General features: G+C 44.7%; 1 protein-coding gene and 1 long non-coding RNA gene across 13 annotated transcripts in view; one reads left to right on the top strand and one right to left on the bottom strand.

Annotated features, from left to right (window-relative positions):
• The window catches only part of LOC112982508 (ATP-binding cassette sub-family A member 10-like), a 30,151-nt gene extending 12,504 nt beyond the window's left edge, over positions 1-17,647 (top strand). For 10 of the 12 annotated variants that reach the window (XM_026098975.2, XM_064522786.1, XM_064522784.1 and 7 more), the window contains 26 exons: positions 166-285; positions 638-776; positions 2,548-2,638; positions 2,786-2,925; positions 3,600-3,719; positions 3,891-4,086; positions 4,940-5,106; positions 5,833-5,960; positions 6,347-6,484; positions 7,399-7,509; positions 8,293-8,463; positions 8,652-8,762; positions 9,740-9,868; positions 10,668-10,736; positions 11,350-11,441; positions 11,847-11,967; positions 12,319-12,436; positions 12,898-12,989; positions 13,627-13,805; positions 14,396-14,471; positions 14,775-14,869; positions 15,328-15,447; positions 15,731-15,871; positions 16,139-16,218; positions 16,299-16,354; positions 17,029-17,647. In XM_026098975.2, coding sequence (XP_025954760.2) covers positions 166-285; positions 638-776; positions 2,548-2,638; positions 2,786-2,925; positions 3,600-3,719; positions 3,891-4,086; positions 4,940-5,106; positions 5,833-5,960; positions 6,347-6,484; positions 7,399-7,509; positions 8,293-8,463; positions 8,652-8,762; positions 9,740-9,868; positions 10,668-10,736; positions 11,350-11,441; positions 11,847-11,967; positions 12,319-12,436; positions 12,898-12,989; positions 13,627-13,805; positions 14,396-14,471; positions 14,775-14,869; positions 15,328-15,447; positions 15,731-15,871; positions 16,139-16,218; positions 16,299-16,354; positions 17,029-17,127 — 3,099 coding nt within the window. In that variant the 3' untranslated portion in view covers positions 17,128-17,647. Of the gene's footprint in view, positions 1-165; positions 286-637; positions 777-2,547; positions 2,639-2,785; positions 2,926-3,599; positions 3,720-3,890; positions 4,087-4,939; positions 5,107-5,832; positions 5,961-6,346; positions 6,485-7,398; positions 7,510-8,292; positions 8,464-8,651; positions 8,763-9,739; positions 9,869-10,667; positions 10,737-11,349; positions 11,442-11,846; positions 11,968-12,318; positions 12,437-12,897; positions 12,990-13,626; positions 13,806-14,395; positions 14,472-14,774; positions 14,870-15,327; positions 15,448-15,730; positions 15,872-16,138; positions 16,219-16,298; positions 16,355-17,028 lie in introns of those variants that run through there. The other 2 variants (XM_064522788.1, XR_010392187.1) reach the window with 2 other exon arrangements.
• The window catches only part of LOC112982511 (uncharacterized), a 79,955-nt gene that overhangs the window by 385 nt on the left and 58,037 nt on the right, over positions 1-21,533 (bottom strand). The window contains exons 6-12 of the long non-coding RNA XR_010392188.1: positions 18,067-18,283; positions 14,521-15,752; positions 10,759-11,040; positions 9,490-9,899; positions 9,169-9,268; positions 8,918-8,973; positions 5,687-5,876 (exon numbers count right to left, since the gene is read on the bottom strand). This is a non-coding gene — a long non-coding RNA (uncharacterized LOC112982511). The remainder of the gene's footprint in view (positions 1-5,686; positions 5,877-8,917; positions 8,974-9,168; positions 9,269-9,489; positions 9,900-10,758; positions 11,041-14,520; positions 15,753-18,066; positions 18,284-21,533) is intronic.

Raw genomic sequence — 21,533 nt, 5'->3', positions numbered from 1 at the left:
TTGGGAAATACAAAAGGTCTAGCTGACAGTTTCCTCCAAAAATAAAAGCAAGTGTCCAGCTTTAGCCAGAATGCACACCTTCAGACACAAGCAGATCTCCTTCATGGCTAGAAAAGGACCAAAGGAATACTGGTGCTTGAAATGGACTTTCTTGTACTTCTCTAGGTGCAAAATATTCTGGAATTGCTGGATATCAGCAGCATTCAAGACACACAAGCTGAGAAACTGAGTGGCGGACAGAAACGAAAGCTATCCATTGGAATAGCCTTGCTTGGAAATCCCCAGGTAAAGTGGCAGACGCAGCTGTGTAATATGAATAGGCTGGGTCCAACCTAACTGAAATGCTATGCAGGTGTTTAACTACAAGCTCACCCGTGATTTCAGTACCTTTTAAAGTTCTTGTGATTATATCTCAAAGATAGTAAATTCACAAACCTCATTCTGCTGGTCTAGTTTTAATACAGATACTTCCCTCATCACTGTACAGGTCCCAGAATGGTTGCTTTTCTGTAAAAGATGGCCTTTCTTGACTCCAGGACCTGAGGTTTTCAGGAGAATACCAAAAACCACAAGACATGCAGTAACTCCTGGCAAGAAGGAACATCTGATTTCAAATGGGAATTTCTTCCTTTTGTAGGTTTTGTTGCTGGATGAGCCGACAGCTGGGCTGGATCCCCTTTCCAGGCATCAGGTGTGGAGCCTCCTCAAGGAGCACAGAAGCGGGCGAGTGATTCTGTTCAGCACCCAGTTCATGGATGAGGCCGATATCCTCGCAGGTAAGCACGGGCTCGCCCGGGAGCTTCTCTTCAGAGTTAGCCTTGAGCACGAAGTCCTTGCCCAGGCCAAGCTACCCGGGATGAAATCCTGGTCCTGTTAAATGCATGACAACGTTTCCGCTGGCACTGACAGCACTAGGTAGTTGCTATCTTTGCCCTTAACAGAAACTCCAGGTCAACAAGGACAGCAAGACTTAGCCTTGCTAGGGGAATAAAAGCTCTCCTTAGCAATGCAGGGCATTTGTCCTGCTTCCCTGGCGATACCCATTTGTCCCGATCCAATATCGTGAGGGTTTCGTTACGATCCCAAGGACGAGATTAAGACGCTAAAACAGGTCAAATATCGTACAACCTTTTAAATTTATTTTCCACACAGTGGGGAGAAAAGGTGAGGAAAGGCAAAGGGGAGGAGAGAGAGAAAAGGGGGAGAGAGAAAGAGAGATCACCACCCGTGGATCCAGCGGCGTCCCGTTGGTCCTCTTCACCCTGGGTGTAAATTTTAGCGATGCGCGTGCGGTAATTACAACTCGAGCAGGGTCCGACCCTAGGTTCCCGCTGAAAAGTTCAGAATGACACGCGTGCAGTAGTTACAGCTCGAGTTGGGTGCCTCCGAAGAGGGACCCTGAACAAAGAAATCCCTGGGCAATTATAGCTTTTTCAAATTAAGTTTCCCACCCCTCACGCGGTAGTTCAGACCAATAGTAATTTTTGGGGTCTGGGGTCTCCTGCTCCCTGTTGGGTCTCATCGTTGTTCCCAGGCGGGCTGCTTTTCTCCCTTATCTTTACTGTTGCGGTTTCTGCTGACAAATGTGTTGATTCCTTGGGTTCTGCCCTTCTTTCTCAGGGCCCTGACAAACAGGCGTTGTTCCAGCAATTAGCACTGCCCCAGCAGGGACAGTAGGTGTTATCTTCCAAGGTCCTGATGAGGGGGAGATAGTCCAGACCCCCCCTAATTAACACTGTCTCAGCAGTGAGGGGAGGCTTTGTTTCCCAGGGTCCTGGCGCCCAAGCAGGCCTTATTTCAAAGCCTTGACATCCTCCCTCCCGGAGCGTGACGCACAGGAATGCAGACTGCTTGTAACTCCCTTATCTTTCCAGTCTGCACCAGCTCTGGGGCCCTTTCTCACTGAGCTAGGGAGCGCGGCTAAGCAAGTTTTATAAAAGTTGTGTTAAGCGGCAGTAATTTGCAGTCCAGGTCCCAAAGTCTCTGTCCGATCGTGGTCCGGTTCAGCGCAGGCTCGGTGTGTCCCGCATGGTCGCAGGGAGACCATTTCAGGGGTCGCAGCAGCTCGGTCCTGTTTCCGCCGGGAACAGAAGGCTTGTTCGGGGTTTTGGTTTGCTTGCGCCTTATGTACCAAGAAATGTTTAAGGCAAAAGTTCACTCATCTGTCCGCCACAGCATTATACCAAGTTCATTGCAGATCTGTTCTCCTCTATTCATGTTGCGTGAAATAACCAAACAACCTCTCTAGGACACTTGCTGTTTTCCTGGGCGTATCCCTGGTAGGACTCTCAGCTCACATGTCTGAGCTCTGGCAGACGAGTGCTCGAGCTGGAACTGAGTTTGAGGATGGCCCGATGTCTGTGTATTTACTGCACCGTCCACTGCACGGGTGGCAGAAGCCAGAAAGGCTGTGGTGCTGGGCTGGGGGAAGGGAACCGGCCCCAGAAAAGCGCAGAACACATTGATCTTCTCAAATGAGGCTCAGTTGCAAGCGTGTTTTGAACCCCTGCTCTACAGGATAAACTTCTTGGCTTTTTGTTTCTTTAGATCGCAAGGCTTTTATCTCGCATGGGAGGCTGAAGTGTGTTGGTTCTTCTCTCTTCTTGAAAAAAAAATGGGGCATCGGCTATCATTTAAGGTATCTACATAAGCTCTAACAACCGGTAGCATTATTTTACTGTAGAGTAAGGGATGAATGAAGTATGCTGATCTTTTGATTTAATAGATCCTAGCAAATACAGTGTTTTTGTTCAAAATTAACCATCTACTTTTTTAAATTGAACAGGATCCATGTCAGCGAGTCTTGTGACTTAGAGAACGTGACAGCTCTGGTTAAACGGTACATCCCAGAGGCCGTGTTCTCAGGACACAGTCAGTATGAGCTGAGATATAAACTGCCATTGGAAAATGTGAATAAATTCCCAGGTAGCGTATACTAAGATTACTGAGAATTGCCATGAAAAAAAGATAATCAGAAAGGTAGGGAGAGAGAAATGGAAAGGGAGAAGTTCTCGGGGAGTCAAATAAGGACTTTTTACAATTGTTGCATTTTATTCCCCCCTGGCCCCTCCCACAATTTTAACTTCCAAACATTTAATATCAAAATATACAACACTTGTCTTCTGTTTGTAATGGTGAACCTTGGTGAGGAAACTCAGTAGCTTCAGAGCTTAGTGTATGGTTGTTATCTGAAGGTTGGTTTTATTTCTTTTAGCTCAGCAAAGAGCCAGAATATGTACGCAGCCTTTCCCGTGCAGCCCGTACCTCTCTGTGCTTGCTGCTGCACGTGGGAAGACCCTCACTCACCGTAACTGGTGATGCACTGCTGTACCCACGCTGGAAGTCCCTTAGCCCCGTTGCATGAGAGGACACACAGTCTGAAACTCTGTTGTTGGAAAAAATCTTCAAAAAATGATGGATATGGCAGTTTCCTGTTCCCTCCTAACCCTTCGCATTCTGCCGGTTCGTTGCTTTATTGTTTTCCCTACGACTGGGAGATGCTTCAGTCAGACCGACTTCAGATGCACCACAGTCTGCTCCAGAGACCTGTGCTTGTGTTTGAGTACCTCGAAGGCACTTACGTTATTTCTGTCTTGCAGATCTGTTCAGTGGTCTCGACGGTTCCTCTGACCAGGGAATTATCAATTACGGAGTTAACATGACAAGCCTAGAGGATGTCTTCCTGAAACTGGAGGGAGAAACCGCAGTTGATCAAGAAGGTACGATCACGGCTCCAAAATAAACACTTCTCGGATAAAGAGAGAGGCTACTTTACAGGAATATTTGCCATGCCACAAATAGTTCACTATTTAAGGCATTCTTATTTTTTCACACATTGCGATGTAAACCTGATCTCAAACATAACTGTGCATATTGAAAACTCTCTGTAGATGACCATGTCTTTGGTGAGGAGTGGAGCGAGGCAGGAACAAGGTCCCCAGATGAGCTGGAGCAGGATTCCCTGCTGCTCTCGGATATTGTAGAGGCGACTGTGAGCGACATGGCTCTCTGGAGGCAGCAGGTCTTTGCCATGGCACGGGTTCATCTCTTGAAGCTGAAGAGTTCATTGAAAAACCTTGGGTCAATGTAAGTACCAAAGCGCTTCTCTTCTGCAGATCTGAAGTCTCAGAGCATGCTGTGAAGAGCACAGTTGCTGCAGGGGGGGCAGATTTCACACCCCCATTTCAATGAGCATTTGGAGTAATTGAAATCAGGTCATAGCTGTGAATGATCTCGGTGATCTGCTACACTCAGAGGACAGGAAAATTTCTTCCTTTCCAGTGACACCAGTATAAAATCTCCCTCAGACACAAACATCTCTCCCATCATTGATTTTTCAGCCATGACTTGATTTTTAACAATTTTGATACCTGGTTTATTTTGTGCATTTTTTTTTCCTATACAGAGTGATATGTGCAAGGGAAACCCCATTTTCTTTCTGAAGAAAAGAACCATTTAGGAATAGTTTTATTTTGGGTGGGAGAGGGGATTTTAAAATAAACTTGGGTATAAAAAGAGGAGGAAAAAAATATTACTTGCAAACTTCCTCTATAATTTTTTTTTAAACTTCTCTCATTTTGTCAGTGTTTGAATTCATTTGGCCTCACTGGTCTTCAGTTTGGTGTGCCACCATTTCCCGGCAGGGCACAAGAAATGGGGGAAATGCTAACTTATGAAAAACTTGTTTCTTAGGCAAGTCTGAAGGGATTTCATGGCTCTAAAAATATGACTTGCTTAGATCCGAGGCCCTCTTCCTGCTGAATTTTGAGGGCTCTTGTGAATGATTAAGGTTTTAGAATTTCTGAAAATAAAATTGCTAAAATATTTTTAACAGCAAAGGTATTGGATAAGCTAAACATAGTATATTATTTACAATACGCGAATGCAGTCTGCACAATGTCTGTTTTCAAAAGGATTATTCATCTCCTTCTCGCTGTAGTTTGCTGCTCTGTGTGGTTTTTCTGCTTCCTGTGGTTTTGCAAATGGCCCTGGTTGCTGCATGGCAGAGTGTCAGTGCCTGGGAGCTGTCATCTGCAAACTATTTTCTTCCGCTTGGCAAGAAGGCTCACTTGGAGGCTACCACCTTGCTCATCCTCAATAAAACAGGTGTGTGGAACAAATAGGCTGATCAGCATAATTTTCTATTTTTGGGTTTTTTTACTGTTGCAAGAAAAATAAGTGAAAGGGCAGATGGTTATAGGAGGAAGAGAATACAAGAGGTGATGAAAGTTTCAATGAGAGAAGAGCACAGAAATTGTTAAAGGGGTTGTGACTGGAGCCTCCATTTGCTTTAGCAGCTGATGAGATCCTGACTTGAAAAAGGATATCCTAACAAATAGGATTAAAGGGGGTCCAAGATGTTCCCCAGTTAATTCCATGCCCCAAATCCAGACCTCTATACAAACAATTTCTGTTTTTCTGATCTGTGGGATCCGGAAAGCCAGCACCAATAAAGGCCCACTAATGCTGGGTCAAATGAATGGTCTACTTCCAGTGTTTTACATTTGATATTCCTATGTATGTATGTTATTCTATGTTATTTTGCTAGAGTATGATACTGTTGCTTCATCAGAAAGGAAATGACATTTTGCAGTAGGTCAAGAAGACGACCAAAAAAAAAGACAGTGCAAAATTTCAGTTATTGAGACCAGAATCCATTCATTACACAGAAAGTGCAATGACCTACCTCGTAAATGCTGTCTGACTTCCATAGTCATTAGATTTTCTCTGTTTTTGTTTGGTCATCAGGGATCCAAAAAAGGAAAAAGGCAGTCTCATTCAATATTTAATAGTTCAATATTGTGACTCCTCCACTTCTGGCTTTCACACTAGGATCAGGCATTGAAGACTTTATCCACGCTCTGGAAAGTCAAGATCTGACAGTGGAAGTAAAAGATGGGGAAAATATCACAGAGGAGCTAAAACACAATGGGGCTATAACAGTGTCTCAAGAAGGCCAGGTAAGGATTTTTCTTCTCCTCCTCCCATTTCTTCCCAATAATTTAATGATTAAGCAAGATGCTGCAATCAGTTCTGTTGAACCTGTGTGATGGTCCTATTGAATAAGACATGGGTACAGAGATTTGAAAGTGTTTTAACCAGTAGACTACATGCTAGAGGAGGCCTCATCTCTCCAGTCCTCCACCTCAAACCTTACTATTTTTGTAATAGTTACACAGACTTTTTAGTACCTGGTAATTTTTTTTTTTTTTTTTTTTTTTAAAGCGGCCGAGGTATAGGCAAAATTAATTCAACTCTGGATTCTCCTGGCATATTCATTTCTACTGCTGCTCTGCAGTAGAAAAAAAACTTTTGAGTTTTCATCTTGTTTTCTTGCTCTTTGAAGAACTACAGGTTTACTGTATTATGCCACATGGAGGCCATCAACTGTTTTCCAGTGCTCGTGAACATCATCAGCAATGCTCTGCTGAGAACTTTCAATTCCACTGCCCGTATTCGGATTTGGAATCATCCATTTTTCTCTGTAAGTGTCAGTGTCTGATAGCCAGAATGTGTCAAACAACTGTTCTTAAAATTACTTAAGGTTTCAATAATAGGAAGCCACATGAGGTTGCTTATACACATTGATCTACCTTCATCAGCGTTGGCTATGGAACAAGCACTGTTGATTTCAGGAGTGATCCTAAGGATAAATTTAACACGTGCCCCTGCACAACTACACAGCTTCTGCCTCTGCTCTCAGATAGCTGGATGCAAACCAGCTCTGGATCAGAAGCTGCATAATAGCATCTTTGATAGGAGGTGACCAATCCAGCACAGACAGTTGCGAGTTCAAGTCCATCAATAAAAGGCTGTGTAGACTAACCTTTAGTTGTAAAATGAGATAATTCCCCATAACCTTCTGTCTTGACAGTTCTTTACCGCTTTCATGGGCCTTCTCCTTTCCCGACGGAAATCTCCCGGCACCAGCATCACATCTGATTTTGGGCAGTCCCTGGGACTAGCAGCAGCCTCTCTGGAGGGGAGAGGGAAGCGAGCAAGAACATCTGGGGGATGCTAATTTTTTCCTTGTGGGTCTTGAGGGCTGCCAAGCAGCGAGGGAGGCTGCGAGGTTTCTCCAGGGCTGAGGAGGAGGTCCTTTATTCCCTACGCCGTGTTCATCAGGCTGTGGCCCACTGATCCATAGGTGTAGTTTATCACAGTCTGGGATGGGAGTGGCACCTACACCACCCATCTCTCCTCACAAGTGGCAAGCCCCTTGTAGGGCTGTGTTTAGTCTTTTAAGGGGAAAACCTCTCTCCCCCCAATATTTGGCATCAAATCCCATTTTGTGTTAGTACCATATTTTAAATCATGAAAACGCAGTAAGATTAACCGTGGTATCTATCTGTTATGATGTGACTGTTTTCTACAAATGGTTTATTCTTCTGTTTTCAGGTAGATGCACAATTCTGGGATTATTTTGTTTCTTTTTACCTCATTTATATGCTGGTTTTATTCCCTGGTTTTCCTCCTCACTTTGCAATGGGCTACTTGCAGGATTACAAGGTAATCCTTGAAATGGAGCAGATCTTGGGTGGGAAGAAGGGATTACAACTGTATTGTCACTAGGCCATTTGAATGTGACATGCTGTTTGAGCTATTTTGAGATGGACATAAGCAGCTTTGCATTCAGCAGAGATTAACAAATTACTAAAAGGATAGGAATTTAACCCCAGTAAGATAAAAGCAGACAGGTCACTCCAGAGAAAACAAACCCGAGGGCATGGTTAGAACAATAAACAATGCAAGTATATGTAAGAGTGTTACAGATAAATAGAAAGACAAAGCAGTGTCCGAGAGCTTCCCAAACATAGGTGTCATCGTGGCAGTCTTTTATCTGTGTTTTCTTGCTTTTGTAGGGATTTTTTTGTTTGTTTAGTTTTCCTTGCCTATGCAGCGTGCATGGTGGGCATGCAGACCATGAACGCTCTCCATGTCCCGGTGTTTCCTGGATAGAGGCTCCCAAGTTTCCTGGAAACTTCCTAGTTTCCTGGTGTGAGGCTGCCTCGGGGTTGGAGGAGAGGTGGATGGGTGAGCTGGTCCTGGGGGGAGGCATTAGTGCCCCAGGGCCAGGCTGCCTGGACAGCAAGGCATCTTGTTTGGGGACAAGGACATGGTGCTGTCACTGCGCTCTATCACAAGCGGAGAAACACAGCCAGTAGATGAATAATACTACAGTGGTGACAGGAAAAAACAACCCCGGTTTATATTTCATGGAGTTGTTCCCAAGGGTGTAACCGGCCAGCCGGAGGCCTGCAATAAGCTGCCCTTTTCTGTGTGCGTCCCTAGACAGGAGCTCGCTCCCAGCTGCGGGTTTCGGGGCTCTTGCCCTCGGCGTACTGGTGCGGCCAGGCACTGGTGGACATCCCTCTGAGCTGGCTCTTTCTCTTCTCGATGTTTGGGCTTCAGTTCGCAATGAGTAACAAGATTTCTGGGAGCGTCGGCAGCCTCTTTTTGCTGGTAAATATAATTCTGTCGGTCACTGATTCACTATGGAGTGAACGGGCTATAGTCCTTTATACTCGGGAGTAATTGTGGTAATTTCTGAATGCTCTGATCTTAATGTATGTATATTTAAACCAAAACAATTCTGGTTTCTGGTTCTTTACACCACTCCGTTTTCTCTAACGAAAGCTCTTTCTCTACAGGTTATGGCTATTTTGGGCTATGGAATGTCTGTTGTTCTCTTCATCTATTTGATCTCCTTCCTGTTTCGCAAAGGGTGGAACTGTGATTTTTGGTCTTTTATCCTGATAGTGGTAAGTATATGGCTAGATAATGTACGGTAGGGTTTACAAAAATATATTCTGAGCTCTTAGGGATAAATTAGAAGTTAAAACACCAAACGTACATCCAGGACATAGATAAGGACATGTATTTTATAGCAGACAATCCTATATCAAACTAGCCTCACCTTTTTCTGTTCAGTGTCAGTTCCTCTGCTTTCCCCCAGCCTTTTGCTCTCCCTCTCTGGAAATGAGAAGTCATTTCACAGTTTAGATCACTCATTACAAATGCTGCAGTTCTTTCTTTCCTGCCCAGTGTTTTGCTCATGGTGAAGTTTCAAAACCAAACCAATGGGGAATTTCTGTTGTTTTGGTCAACTATTTAACCAGCTTCAACCAGGTTGTAAGCAGGATGTAAGTGCCTATTTCAGGAGTCCACCTTGCACGGGAGGGTGATTAGTTGTGGAAGCAGGAACAAGGCAGCCAGTCCCAGGGAGAGCCATGGAGCGATCCACATCGTTGCCCCTCTTCTGATTAACCTGCCATGAACAGAGGAAACACTTGGACTCATACTGAGCTGGTGAAGGGTTGGAAGTCAGTAAGGTTATTTATCGCTCTGTTCAATACCTCATGTCTGCATGACATAAGCTTTGAGATGCCAGTCATTGGGTTAAAAACAGAAAGCCTAAGCCTGATATCAAAGAAGGTGGAATATTTGGCATAAACCAGGACTGGGAAAGAAGAGGAAGGGATCACCTACCTCGTTCTCCTGCCCAAAGCAGGCCTGTGTCTGGGGAGGAGTTTTCCTGGCAGACCCAAAGCAGCAGCCTTCACTCAGGCAGAGATGGCTGAGGAGCTCCTGAACCCTCAGCGTTTCTTGTCTCTGTGTTCGTTGCCCATTGTCAGAAATTCAACAGGGACCTAAAAATATTGATGCATGTAATTCTTAGCGCCGGTGAAGAGGTGTAACCCTTCCTGTCAGCTAAGTTGCCTTCTTGTTTCATTTTTAGGTAGGTTTGGTTTTGTTTATTATCAGCAGAGTCATGGATTACTCATCAGATCCTAAAATTTCCCTCTACATCATGTCTCTCTTGTTTCCGACGTACTCGCTGCTGGGCTTTGTGATCAACTGCCAGCAGGTAAGCTATGGTGCCGAGCTGCGGGATGCATCTGTACAGAAAACAAAAGCACGTATTTCTGAGGGCAAAATCTGATGGTAATTGCAAACTGTGTCTAGGAAGGGTCATTAGTTTTCTCTTACTGGTGGAACTTTCCGAGTCACCAGAGTGTGTCATTAGATGACCATTTCAGAACAGATATAACTTCTCCAGCTGTTCACTGTCGCTACGGGCTACTTCTCTTGCAGTTGAGCCATGACTATAGATTTGGTAAGCACTCTTAATTCTCTCCATACAAAGTCAAATATCTTGGCTTGAACAATCATAAGAGAAAATTTGAGCTTATATCTCTGACTTTGCATAGAAACCGAGCAAGAATTAAGAATACTCACAAGATGTTTTACTCCATGTCAGCTGAGGGGTGATGCTGGAAAGGTAGCTGTTAATTTAGCAAAATCTTCCAGCTACACACAAGACCATATCTTTCTGTGCTATAAATGACTTAAGAGGGTGAGTCCAAATAGGAGACTCTCCTTTCGTTTCTTGTTTTCCTCCACCTCTTCTCCACTGGGACCCCAAAGGAGAGGAGAACAGATGTTTTCCTGTGATAGACCAGTATTCCTAAAAAGGAGAGGCTGATGCTTGTATTTAGCACTGTGACATCTTGAATCTGTTCATCTGTTTTTTGGACATTTTGAGTAAATCAGAAGTTTTTATGTATTTCTGAAGTATTTGCTGTTTCTACTTAACTGTTCCAATGTTAGCCAGCATTATACTACAGAATCACAGATCTTCACTGTGTATTTTTTTATTCTTATAGATTTTTACAGAAGAGACTGAAATAATTGATGTGACTTCAAGCAATGATGTACTAATAGCTGTCTTTGCAGTAAGAAAACATTTAAGATTACCTTTATTTAGGAATGTTCATTTCCTAAAAGACGCTGAATGTAAACACGTGTACAATTCCCCCGCGCTTAACACGACAGAAGTTTCACGTTGGATCAGCGGCTGCGCTGGGATGGAGCATCTCCTGACAGCTTCAGGGTGGGCTCAGACCCAAATCGCAGCTTGTCCGTTCAGAGAGCACTAACTGCTGCCACATCTTCACTTGTGAGGAAGGGAGGCAAGAAAACTGAGTTCATTTTACATGGAAGGAGGATCTTGGTGGATCAGGATGACAGATTACCCACCTGTGCAAAAATAATTTTGTTGTTTTGAAGTGGGGAAGGGAAAGCAAAATAAGCCCAGATCACACCTTAATGCAGTCCTGTTATTTTATGAATTATGTTTCTCTCTTTTCCAGTGATATTTTCTGCAATATTAATAAGTGTTAACAAAGTTCACAGCCTTCAGGATTTACCTTGACTCTAGATGTTAATGGACTTTATTTTCACATATGTGTTTTTCCCCACATGCTATAACATTGCCACCATCTTTTCAGCTTCAGCCGTAGTAGGGCGGAAGGCAAGGCTGTTAATGTGGCAACCTCTTTTTTTCAGCCTTACATCCATTCTGTGGGTTTCATTTTTCTACTTCGATATTTGGAGATAAAATATGGAAGAGCAGTTCTCAGAAAGGACCCAATATTTAGGTTTGTATAAATGCACATGCACCATAGGCACATGTGAGATATAAATTCCAACTACACTGCTTTTCCTTGAAGAAAACATTTTAATCAAAAATTGTTGCCTTTGTCCCTATTTTTTTAATACTGATGATTTTTTTTAATAACTAAAATAGCCCCTTAAGTACTACAGTGTTATGATAATACTAAATGGCTTTCAAGCTCGTTAGTATCTCCACTTGGTGTTGCCTGCATTGTGTGGACATACCAACCTGCTTCTTTGTACAATACAGAAAGCCCTACAATAAATAATAGAAAACACAAGAAACACTGAACCAGAGGGATGTTCAATCCTGATCTATCCAAAATGTATTGGTGGAGAGCTAAAGTAAAGAATAAAATGCTAAGATAGACGACCTGTTGGATTCGCAGGATTTTCCCAAGAAGAGAGACCAGCCACCAGAACCCGGAGGAGCTAGAAGAAGAAGATGAAGATGTTAAAGCTGAAAGAACAGCAGTGAGAAATGCCATAGCATCTCCAAGTCAGGAAGAGGTAAAACTAAGTGTTATCCTTCTCTCTTTATTTTATATTCATAAGAAGCCTGCTGGCAAAAATATATTAATTTATCAATAAGGAAGTCAGTGCTCTGGCTGTATTAGTCTCACCAGGAAAATCAACCCCCCGAGTAGACTGAGCGGATCCCATCAGACTAGAGAAGAAAGTTTTTAAGATGACCACGGGCAATTAAGTGTCCTACTGCACATCGTATTCTCAGAGAACTAGAAAATGAATCCAAAGATCTTTGGAAGAAGGATTTTTCCTTTCGTAAGGGAAAAATATTACTGAAGTCTTAATGGTATCCACTATATTACACTATTCTTTTTTCTTCCTCCTCACTTTCAGAAATCAGTTGTTGTTGTCAGCAATCTGTGCAAGGAATATAAAATAAAGAAAGCTGGTTCTGTTTTTAAGAAGAAGAAGAAAATGGCAACCAAAAATGTCTCCTTCTGTGTTAAAAAAGGTGAGAACTGGTACTGTTCTACTACAACTATTTTAAAGACCCCGATCATATCTATTCAGTTAATTCTCTGGAGATACTCAGTTATTGAACAAGGACATAAAGGTCAAATCTACTTGCTTCAAAGTTAAGGCATGTCTGGTATGTGGTTGATGCGTTAGCGCACAGTGGGAATACCTCATATTTGTTACCTTTGACTCTACGTTATCTAAAATTATGTAACCCTCCTCTACACAAGTCACTTCAGTAGTGGCTTTTGAGTGACCTGGATCAGTGCTAAGATTCATAATGCTGGACCAGTTGTAGAGAGTTGAGAAGTAATTTAGGGACTGTCAGCACGGTCCTTACATTGCTGTTGATTTTTACAAAATCTTTGGTACCAGTATGCTCTTTTCTTATGGTGATTGCTCCTGATATTTGTTGAATGGTAAGTCTTACTAAGAAATGGTGCATATTGATTTCAGGAGAGGTATTAGGACTTCTGGGGCCCAATGGAGCTGGTAAAAGCACAGCTATCAAAATGATTGCTGGAGAGACACCACTGACTGCTGGGCAGGTAGGAGGCACCTGTAGGCTGGAGGGAAGGGACAGACTCGCAATAGAGGTGCGAGTGCAGTTTGTACCTAAGCTAAGCAATAATTTTCAGTCCAAGCAATAGTAGGGATTGAGATTTTAGTCGAATGCATTGTGTTGTTAAAATTATTAATGTAAATTATTGTGAGTTACTTCTGACTTTGACAACCAGTAATAGAATAGAACAACTAGAAGCAGCATAAACTCATTCCACACATCATGGTCTTTAGCCAAAAGGTAGAGATAAACCAGCGACGCATCTGCACATTTCCTGAATGGAGGTGATGGGCTTGTAACTCTTCTATATACCTGTTTAAATCTTAACTAACGTTAGACAGCTAGAAATTGAACTAAATTCTAAATCAAAGCCTAACATCTACAGTCAGTGGAGAGAAATAGGCATCTTTGGAGGCTGTTTTACCCTGAGTAAATTTTGGAAGAGATCCATCTCCCCTAATTTACCTTGCTTGTATTTCTGTGAAAGAGGGCTGTAAAATCAATCTCTTGCCCTTTGGGTTTCCGTTCCTAAATTGTGCAGAAGCCCATAGTCTTCCTTTGAACCTTACGCTTGTATGTGGGAAAGGCTATATGAGAGCAAAGCAAACAGCCTGGTTGTGCAGGTGCTGATGCTGAGGAGAGACGGAGCAAGCTTCCACCTTCGGGACCACGCGCCGGATTTCCTGGGGTACTGCCCTCAGGAGGACCCGCTCTGGCCAAACCTCACGGTCCAAGACCACCTGGAGGCCTACGCTGCCGTGAAGGGGGTGAGGAAGGAGGATACGGCTGCTGCTGTCAACCGGTACGGAGGGAAGATGGTTCCAGCTCTCAGTGGACGCTTTATTTCCCCAGTCCGAGGGCATGGGGAGGGAACCAGAACATCAGATTTCACTGGGGGCCAGAAACAACATTTGAAAGAAACTCAGGAATTTATTCTGCAAAAATATTTCAGTGCTAAATACCTTGATTGAGTGAGTGGGTCGGGAAAATCTCCCATTCACCTATGCGCATTTAGTGGGGATATATTTACCTCTCATCCTTTTAAGTATTTTATCTGTGAGAAGGATTTCTAAAACCTCTGACTTTATAGTTTGGCACAACAAGAAGGGTGTTCAAGTACTGCCCGCTCAACTAACACAAGCAAGGTAGAACGGCTTTATAATGCTATTAATGCTAATGATTATTTTTAGAAAAGAGGTTGTCACCTATTCAGTACACTTTGCTTCAAATATTCACTTATGTTCTAATAAATTCAAAGGTTTAATGAAAATAAGCAGGAGCAAAGAGGCAGGGGGAAGAAAGTCCCTTTTTCTTACTGTTTTCAGATGAGGCAGTGGAACTGAGAATAACAAAAATGTTCATATTTTTTTCTTTTCTTCCCTTTCCCCACAGAATAGTGAATGCTCTGGAGCTTCAGGAGTATTTAAAAAAATCAACCAGAAAATTATCTGTTGGGATAACCAGAAAGGTGTGTTTTAATTTCTTTAAATTACAGCTGTTGTGAAATGTAGAGTTACCTCGGTTTATGGAGATGTGGATGACAAGGTCGATCTGCGCAGTTTGGCATCAAACTGGCACCGCTCCTGTGTCAGGAAACAGAGGAAACACAATTTGAAGGTGATGTAAGCTAGTGTTTTCCAGGTTCACGTTTCCTATAAATCAGAACCCTGGTTCTCGTAGATAAAGTGAGTTAAATGCTGCCCAGAGGTGCTTGCACACACAGTGCCAGGCATCGTGGAAGATTTGGCTCAAAAATCTTTCCCTGTTGTAGCTGTGCTTTGCGGTGTGCATGCTGGGTAACCCCACGGTCCTGCTTCTGGACGAGGTGTCGACCGGCATGGACCCCAACGGGCAGCAACGCGTCTGGTGAGTCGTGCCTCGGGCACTGTGCTGCGGGGTAAAGGGGCTGGAAGCCAAGAGCAGGCGCCCAGAGACAGGTAGAAAGAAGTTTACCCACTCCGTGGTTAGCGCTGTTAGCCTGTTGCCAACAGTTTTGCTGGAAACTCCGCTTTCCTGATCCTCCCTAGCTTAAAGTCTGTGCGAAGGGAAGGAAAAACCCTGTTGTGAATTCAACCCAGTAGACAATGTAGTTTCTCAACAGTTATACGTGGGTTTCAGAAGAAGCTATGGAAGGGCTTGAGTCAAGATTAAAAATTTGTCATTTTCTTCAAAGTGCTGTCATGTGCACATCAGTCTAAAGTTGTTATATCTTTTTATACTTATTATAGGAGAAGAGGTGTTTCGAGCAGCAAAGGTATAATAAGAAGCATTTGATATACTTAGGAAGTGTTGGCTTTTTTTTTTTTTCCCCTCTGTATCTTCAGGAAAATGATTCGTGCTGCACTGAAAAACAAGGAGCAAGGAGCAATTTTGACAACACACTACATGGAGGAGGCGGAGGCAGTGTGCGACCGGGTGGCCATCATGGTGTCCGGGCAGCTACGGTGGGCTGCAGTGCGGGGCAGCATGTGTGGCTGCTCACCCTTCGCGGCCAGGCTAGAAGCATGTCTCTGCCCCTCTGTGATCCGTGGAGCAGCAGGGGTGCTCCTCTGGCCTCCCTGGCTTGAGTCCATTACTGTGGACTTCATGAAATATTTCCCTTAGTTGCAATGGTGAGAGGAGCGGTACAGTGTCCTTTGGGAATGACCAGGTGGTTGGGTACCAAAGGATTCATTGCACCCCCACGCTGACATCTCTGTCCGTTCACTGTGCTTCCTCCCTCTGCAGGTGCATTGGCTCCATTCAGTACCTGAAGAACAAGTTCGGCAAAGGTTACCTACTGGAAATTAAAGTCAAGGACCCAGAGCGCACCAATCTTCTGCATGCCGAGATTTTGAGGATTTTCCCAGGCGCAGCCCGTCAGGAGTGGTAACTATAAAAGACAGAATGAATGGTGGCTGCAAAACTGCCTCCACCCTAAAAATGTGCTGAATTTAATGACCAAATACAGGATCTCAGGTTGAGAGAGATGAATGGGTCCAAGTCTCTGTATGGGGATGTGATTAGATAATGTCACTAGGTCCAGCCCTGCTGTAATCCAAGCAGCAAAATGTCTAGCTCCATAGTGTGAGCTAAACTTTTAACCCTAGAAGTTCAGTACAGAACAAGAGTCACCTTTACTTCTTTTTCTTCCAGGTTTCCGTCTTTGCTAGTCTACAAGGTCCCAATGGAAGATGCAGTGCCCCTGTCTCAGTCTTTCTCCAAGCTAGAGGAAGGTAAGAGCAAAACACAATGACTTTTTGAAAAAGTGGAACACAGTATGCTAAATTTCAGCTCTCTTTTTATTTTTCCACAGCCAAAAGAACCTTCAACCTCGAGGAGTACAGCTTCTCTTTGAATACTTTGGCTCAGGCAAGTGATTTCAAAGCTCGACATGTTGTAAAGGATGTGCAGGATCGAAAGCTGCAGAGTGGCCAGAGCCAGCACTGCGGCAGGAGGATGCTCCTCGGAGAAACTGCCTGGGGTGGTGGGGTCATGGCTCTGTTGTGCACGCTCATGGTGTGTATCAGGGGGAGGATTACTCTGAGAGGGGTGTAAGTGGTGAAAAATGTTTTTGTTGTTTTTTAATTATTATTTTTCCAATGCAACACCTCACGTGCTGGGAAGAGGCATGGTGGGCACAAGCCTTGGTTTGCTGCCTGGCTCCACTCACCCAAGATGAGTGCACAGTTGCATTGCTGTCCAGTGGTATGGATGGCCTCGATAAAATGCCAGTGTCTGGCCTCTCTGGTTGCTCCTGAACCACTAGATTAATGCTGCTTGTACAAGGCTTGTGGTAAAGTTGAGGAATACTTATGTTAATCCACTGATGGGTAAAACTTACCTGTAGGCAGTCTGCTGTTGCACCTCTTGGCAGGGTAAACCAGAAAGCACAGGTGTCTCAGCCAGTGTTTCTGTTCCCCACCCACTGAAGCTACTTCACATACCTCTTGTGGGTGTTGCAGAGCTGTACTTCCTATAAAGCTTCATTGCAGTGTCTAGTGAGTGTTAGAGAAATAATTAGAGGTTTATATTGACCATTTCAGGTATTTTTGGAACTTTCCCGAGAGCAAGAGAAGGATAATTTTGATCTAAGTTTGGATGGAACTTTTGAATGGAAACAACTTCAGCAGGAAGACAGTTAAAGACCTGAGATGCTCATTTATACAATTATTCTGTATTAACCTAAGTGATTTGATACTGCACGTATTTACTACCATTATCAGCATAACGAGAAGAGGAACAAGCTCGCTCTTTCTGGAGAGCGTGAGCTGAGGGTTACTGTCCAGTTCAGAAGATGTTTCAAGTGGACTCTGCCCATGTCTACATGGAGCCCTACTCCATATTTCCAGTGACTGGTTAATGAAATAGTGCCCACGCTGCTGAGAGCTGCTGTCAAGCAGAGCAGATCTGACAGAGGCTTAGGAAGCAAAGGGACCAGAAAGATGTGCAGAAAGAAGGGTTGTAACCTGTTTCTGGGATCAAGGCTTTGTTTTGCTTGGTGGATCTGGGCACATCAGGGAATCTGGCCATGCTGTCAGTCTTCTGGGCTCCTCTCCCACCAAGTAACACGTGTGGAACTATTTGTCTGAGACATGTTTAAATACATTTTATTAAAATTTACACTCTATTTTTATATCCTTCCAATAAATGTCTGTACAGAAACTGTGGTTACACCCACATATGTCATTGTTGCTGTGCGGGGCCTTCAGGAGCAGGTGTAGCTATGTAAGCTTGAACTCTTTTCTATAGGGAAAGAGGTGGCTGAGGTGGGACAGAGGGTGTAACATGACCAGAAACTGCAGTTAAGCTCCTTGGGCCAGGATATGGAGCCTGCCACAAGTTTGTCGTTTCACAGTAAAGTTGGATTTTCAGTGAGTGCTTCTGAATTCATAGAAATGAGGTCTAGGTCAGAAAGTCCCTGATTTGCAAAGGATTGAACCATAAAAGAGTGCCTGGAGAAGTACCTCATAAATTTGCCCTGTCCTTGTATCCAGCAAGTGGCCCAAACAGGACTGTTTGCCAGGCGGTTGTAGTCGCTCGTATTTACGCTCTTTGCGGTCTCGCTCTCGGAGCACACTCACCTCTGCGCTTCCTCCACGCTGGGTTGCATCGTTGTCGCTTGTGCGGTCAACTCCTCTCCTTGGAAACCAGTGGCTCTCACAAGGCGCCACTCATATTTCCTGTTTTGTAATCAAAGTTGGAGCATTTCTTGCCTGGAAGCCTTTCAGCAGTTCATTACAATCTTTGCAGTTAGCTTTCCTAGCAGAGGGGAGTCTGAGGAGCTGCCAGATACGAAGCCTTTGAGAGGGTAAGAAAGGAGAAGCAAATGAAAAAGAAAGCATTAATGGGGGGGACGCACTTCTCTTGCACAGGCTATGACAGAAAAGCAATTAACATCCAAAAACCCACCAAAAGGTATGGCAACAGCACAGAAACATGTTCCATGAAAACTGGAGGTGCTGATGCATTTACAGAGCTTTTAGGAAGGAAGCATACTGGATCTCTTTCTAATCTTTTTGCAAAGCAAAGCTGCCGTTTGTTCTGCACATCTCACAATAGATCCATTACTTTCTTCCTGAGTTAAACTGCGCTTTCAAAAATTAACCTCGTACTTGTTTAGCTTCATTTTTTTGCTGCAATGACCAACTAAAATGTCACAGGTCAAAGCTGGTGTTGGTCTGCAGCTACTTCAGCACCACTGAGGTTATGGTTGGATTTAATTTGCTCTGGATGACTCCATTAAGTTGCTCAGATTTCCCCAGCAGGTTGATAAAGTATCGCTAAGGTCAGAAGCCAGTCAAAGCTTGTGGGAGCTGGTACCAATAGTGCTGATGCCAGAAGCAAAGCAGCAATGCAATTGCTTTAGCCATGGGCAGTGGGTGTCTGAACTGCTGCTGAGAATGAGGTCACTGAGCCAAATGAGGGGGAAATGCAATTAATCCAGATGTTGGACCGGGAACAAACTGTGTGTCAGTTGTTTGAAACCCAGACTTGTCGGCCTATCTCGTAATGGATCTGTGTGGCAGCCCTGTCCTAGCTGACATGTCACAGGAAAAAAGGAGTTGTATTGCCACGTTGGTTAGAGGGGAGCGCAAATATTTACAGTGCTGCCAAAAGGGTTTGTAAAATCACGTGTGCTGGCTGAAAGAAAGAAAACAAAAGTTTGGAAGGGACTTTGCATCCTGGGGACAAACACACAGACCACTGAAGCGCTGCCACATGTTTGTCCGTAGCCCTGACTGCACTGCCAGCTGCGGGCATTGCCCCAACTGTAAAGGGACTCTTATCTCGGTAAGTCAGTTTGTCACCACCAGGTTTGTCCTTGAGTTTACGAGCAAACAGCACAGCAGAAACTTCTCTATTTTCATGTTTTTCAAATGTCCCACTGTAAAAGTGGAAGGAGTTTATTAACATGCACATGCACAAAGCATCCTATCATGGGTTTCTTACAACAACAGAAGCTGTTGAATATCACATTAAGTCCAAATATTACGTCCAATTTTCTTTATATAACTGCAGTGGTGGCTATGTTGCAATCACTGCTTATGTATGTTTCCTGCTCAGCTTCAAAACATGTTTTGGCTGTTGGAGGGTACATTTTGAGAGAGATGATTTCCCTCCTGATTGCACAGTGGTTCTGGATCTACTCACCACCCCTGGGAAAATTAGTAAGTGAAATCACTGAACATTTTGGTCACCTGTTCATACACTCAGCTCCAGAAAATGTAAACTCAGTGAAAATCAAGAGCCTTATTCAGTGCCCCGGGGATATCAGCAGAGTTAGAGAACGCAGGGCAGTGCAAGCCATGAGCCTCCATAATGTCAGGTTACGTGACCCATTCCTGTTAATTTTTTCATTAGCATTTTGTGGTTCATGCCTCTAGAGATGCTGGCTGGTGAGAGGGGCACCTTCGCTATGGTGGCTGCTGGTTTGAGTGGACCTATAAAATCAGCTGGAGTCCCCCTCGTGTGAGCTTACACATCTGGAAAGCGCTCATCCCAGCAGAACGGGCACCTCTGGAGGGCAATGGGCATTGCCTCACACTCCGCTGGAAGTGGGGACAGGGCTCTCCCCATTGCCTGCCCCTGGGGAACAGCAGGGAAGGGGTGTGCAGATGGACCCTGCACTTTCTTCGCCTCTCCCCATCCTCTCCCTCCCGTGCCCCTCTCTGTTTGCCTCTGTGTCTCTTCCCTTATTCAGAGTCTCGCTTCTGTAACCGGGAAATATCTTTCTGTCATATAGCACAAGGGGATCTGGGCCCATTGGAGATCTTTGGATGACACAGAGGTACAAATGGGAATGAAAGCTAAGCAAACAGCCCCAAGGTCTGCAGATTATATTCCTCAGAAGCGTTCTTGGTGGCTTCCCGGGGCTGCAGGCAGTTCCTTCATCCGTGCCAACAAGGGCCTCCTCTAAAGCTGCCAGGGCTGGGGCACTCCTAGGAGCAAGCCAGAAACCCTTCCCCTGACGCTGCGAGCGGAGCTGGATGTGCGAGGGGAAGGGGAAGCGTTACCTGCCTGCACGGACGCTGGGCTAAAGGCTGTCCTGTCCTCTGGGGGAGAGTCGCTGCGGGATGGAGGAGACGACGAGCACAGCGCAACAGAAAAGCAGGTAGGACTGAGATACAAAATTTCCCCATGGTAATTGCATTGCAGAGGTAAGGCTTTGCACCTTTTATTGAGGAAAAAGAGCATCTCCAGCCTTGACTATTCCTTCCAACACCTCTTGAACAATCAGTTTTTCTAACTACTCCCCACTCTGGCACCGTGGGTTTGACAGGTTTTTCTCCACCATAGTTGGTGCTTTCCATTACTCGGCATTGCAGGGGGAGGCCAGAGCAAGCTGAGCTGCCTCCATCGCCTCCTGCACAAAGAATAAAGGGAAACAAAACCACAGAAAGCTGCCAAAAGGGGAGTCAGCTCAGCCTGGGGCTTCATATCACCCAGCAGGGAAGGGAGATAGGGCTCGTGCCACTGCTGCCACAAAGTCTTGAATTCTGGGTCCTGGCCACCGGCCAGAGCTTGGAGAATTGGGGTCTGTTAGCAGCACAAAGCCGAGCTCAGCCAGGCAAAAGGGAACGAGCAAAAGTTCCTGTAAAGTTCATGAGGACATAGATTTTCTACTGAAAAAGAACAAGAGAAAGATTTCTGGGAAATTAACAGGCATCTTAAATATTCCCTTCAGAGCTCTCCGTTGCCTCTCTCCTTTCCCCTGTCCTGAGCCGTAAGGGAAAAATAAAGACCATAACAGTTGCACTTGCTCTAGAGGGCTTTCAAGTGAAGGATTAAGAGCAGCCCCGTAGAAGCGTGAGCCACACTGCTCTGACAGGCAAACCAGCTCTGAACCTGGCCTGAAGTTCTACCTGCTCTGCCTGTTTCTGCAGCACCCCACAAGCCCTCTATACAGCCGACCTCTCTGCTGATAAATCTGAAGCAAAGAGAGCACTGCGCTGCCTCGCAGGACACCTCCACCACCTCCTGGAGCTTGGCAATCAGGAACCGTGCCTGCAGCTCTCCAGTGCAAAGCCTCCAGAGTGGGTGCGATGGC

This window comes from Dromaius novaehollandiae, chromosome 18 (assembly GCF_036370855.1).
Source record: "Dromaius novaehollandiae isolate bDroNov1 chromosome 18, bDroNov1.hap1, whole genome shotgun sequence".
In the NCBI taxonomy this organism is placed as follows: domain Eukaryota; kingdom Metazoa; phylum Chordata; class Aves; order Casuariiformes; family Dromaiidae; genus Dromaius; species Dromaius novaehollandiae.
This window is presented reverse-complemented; position numbering and strand designations above follow the sequence as displayed.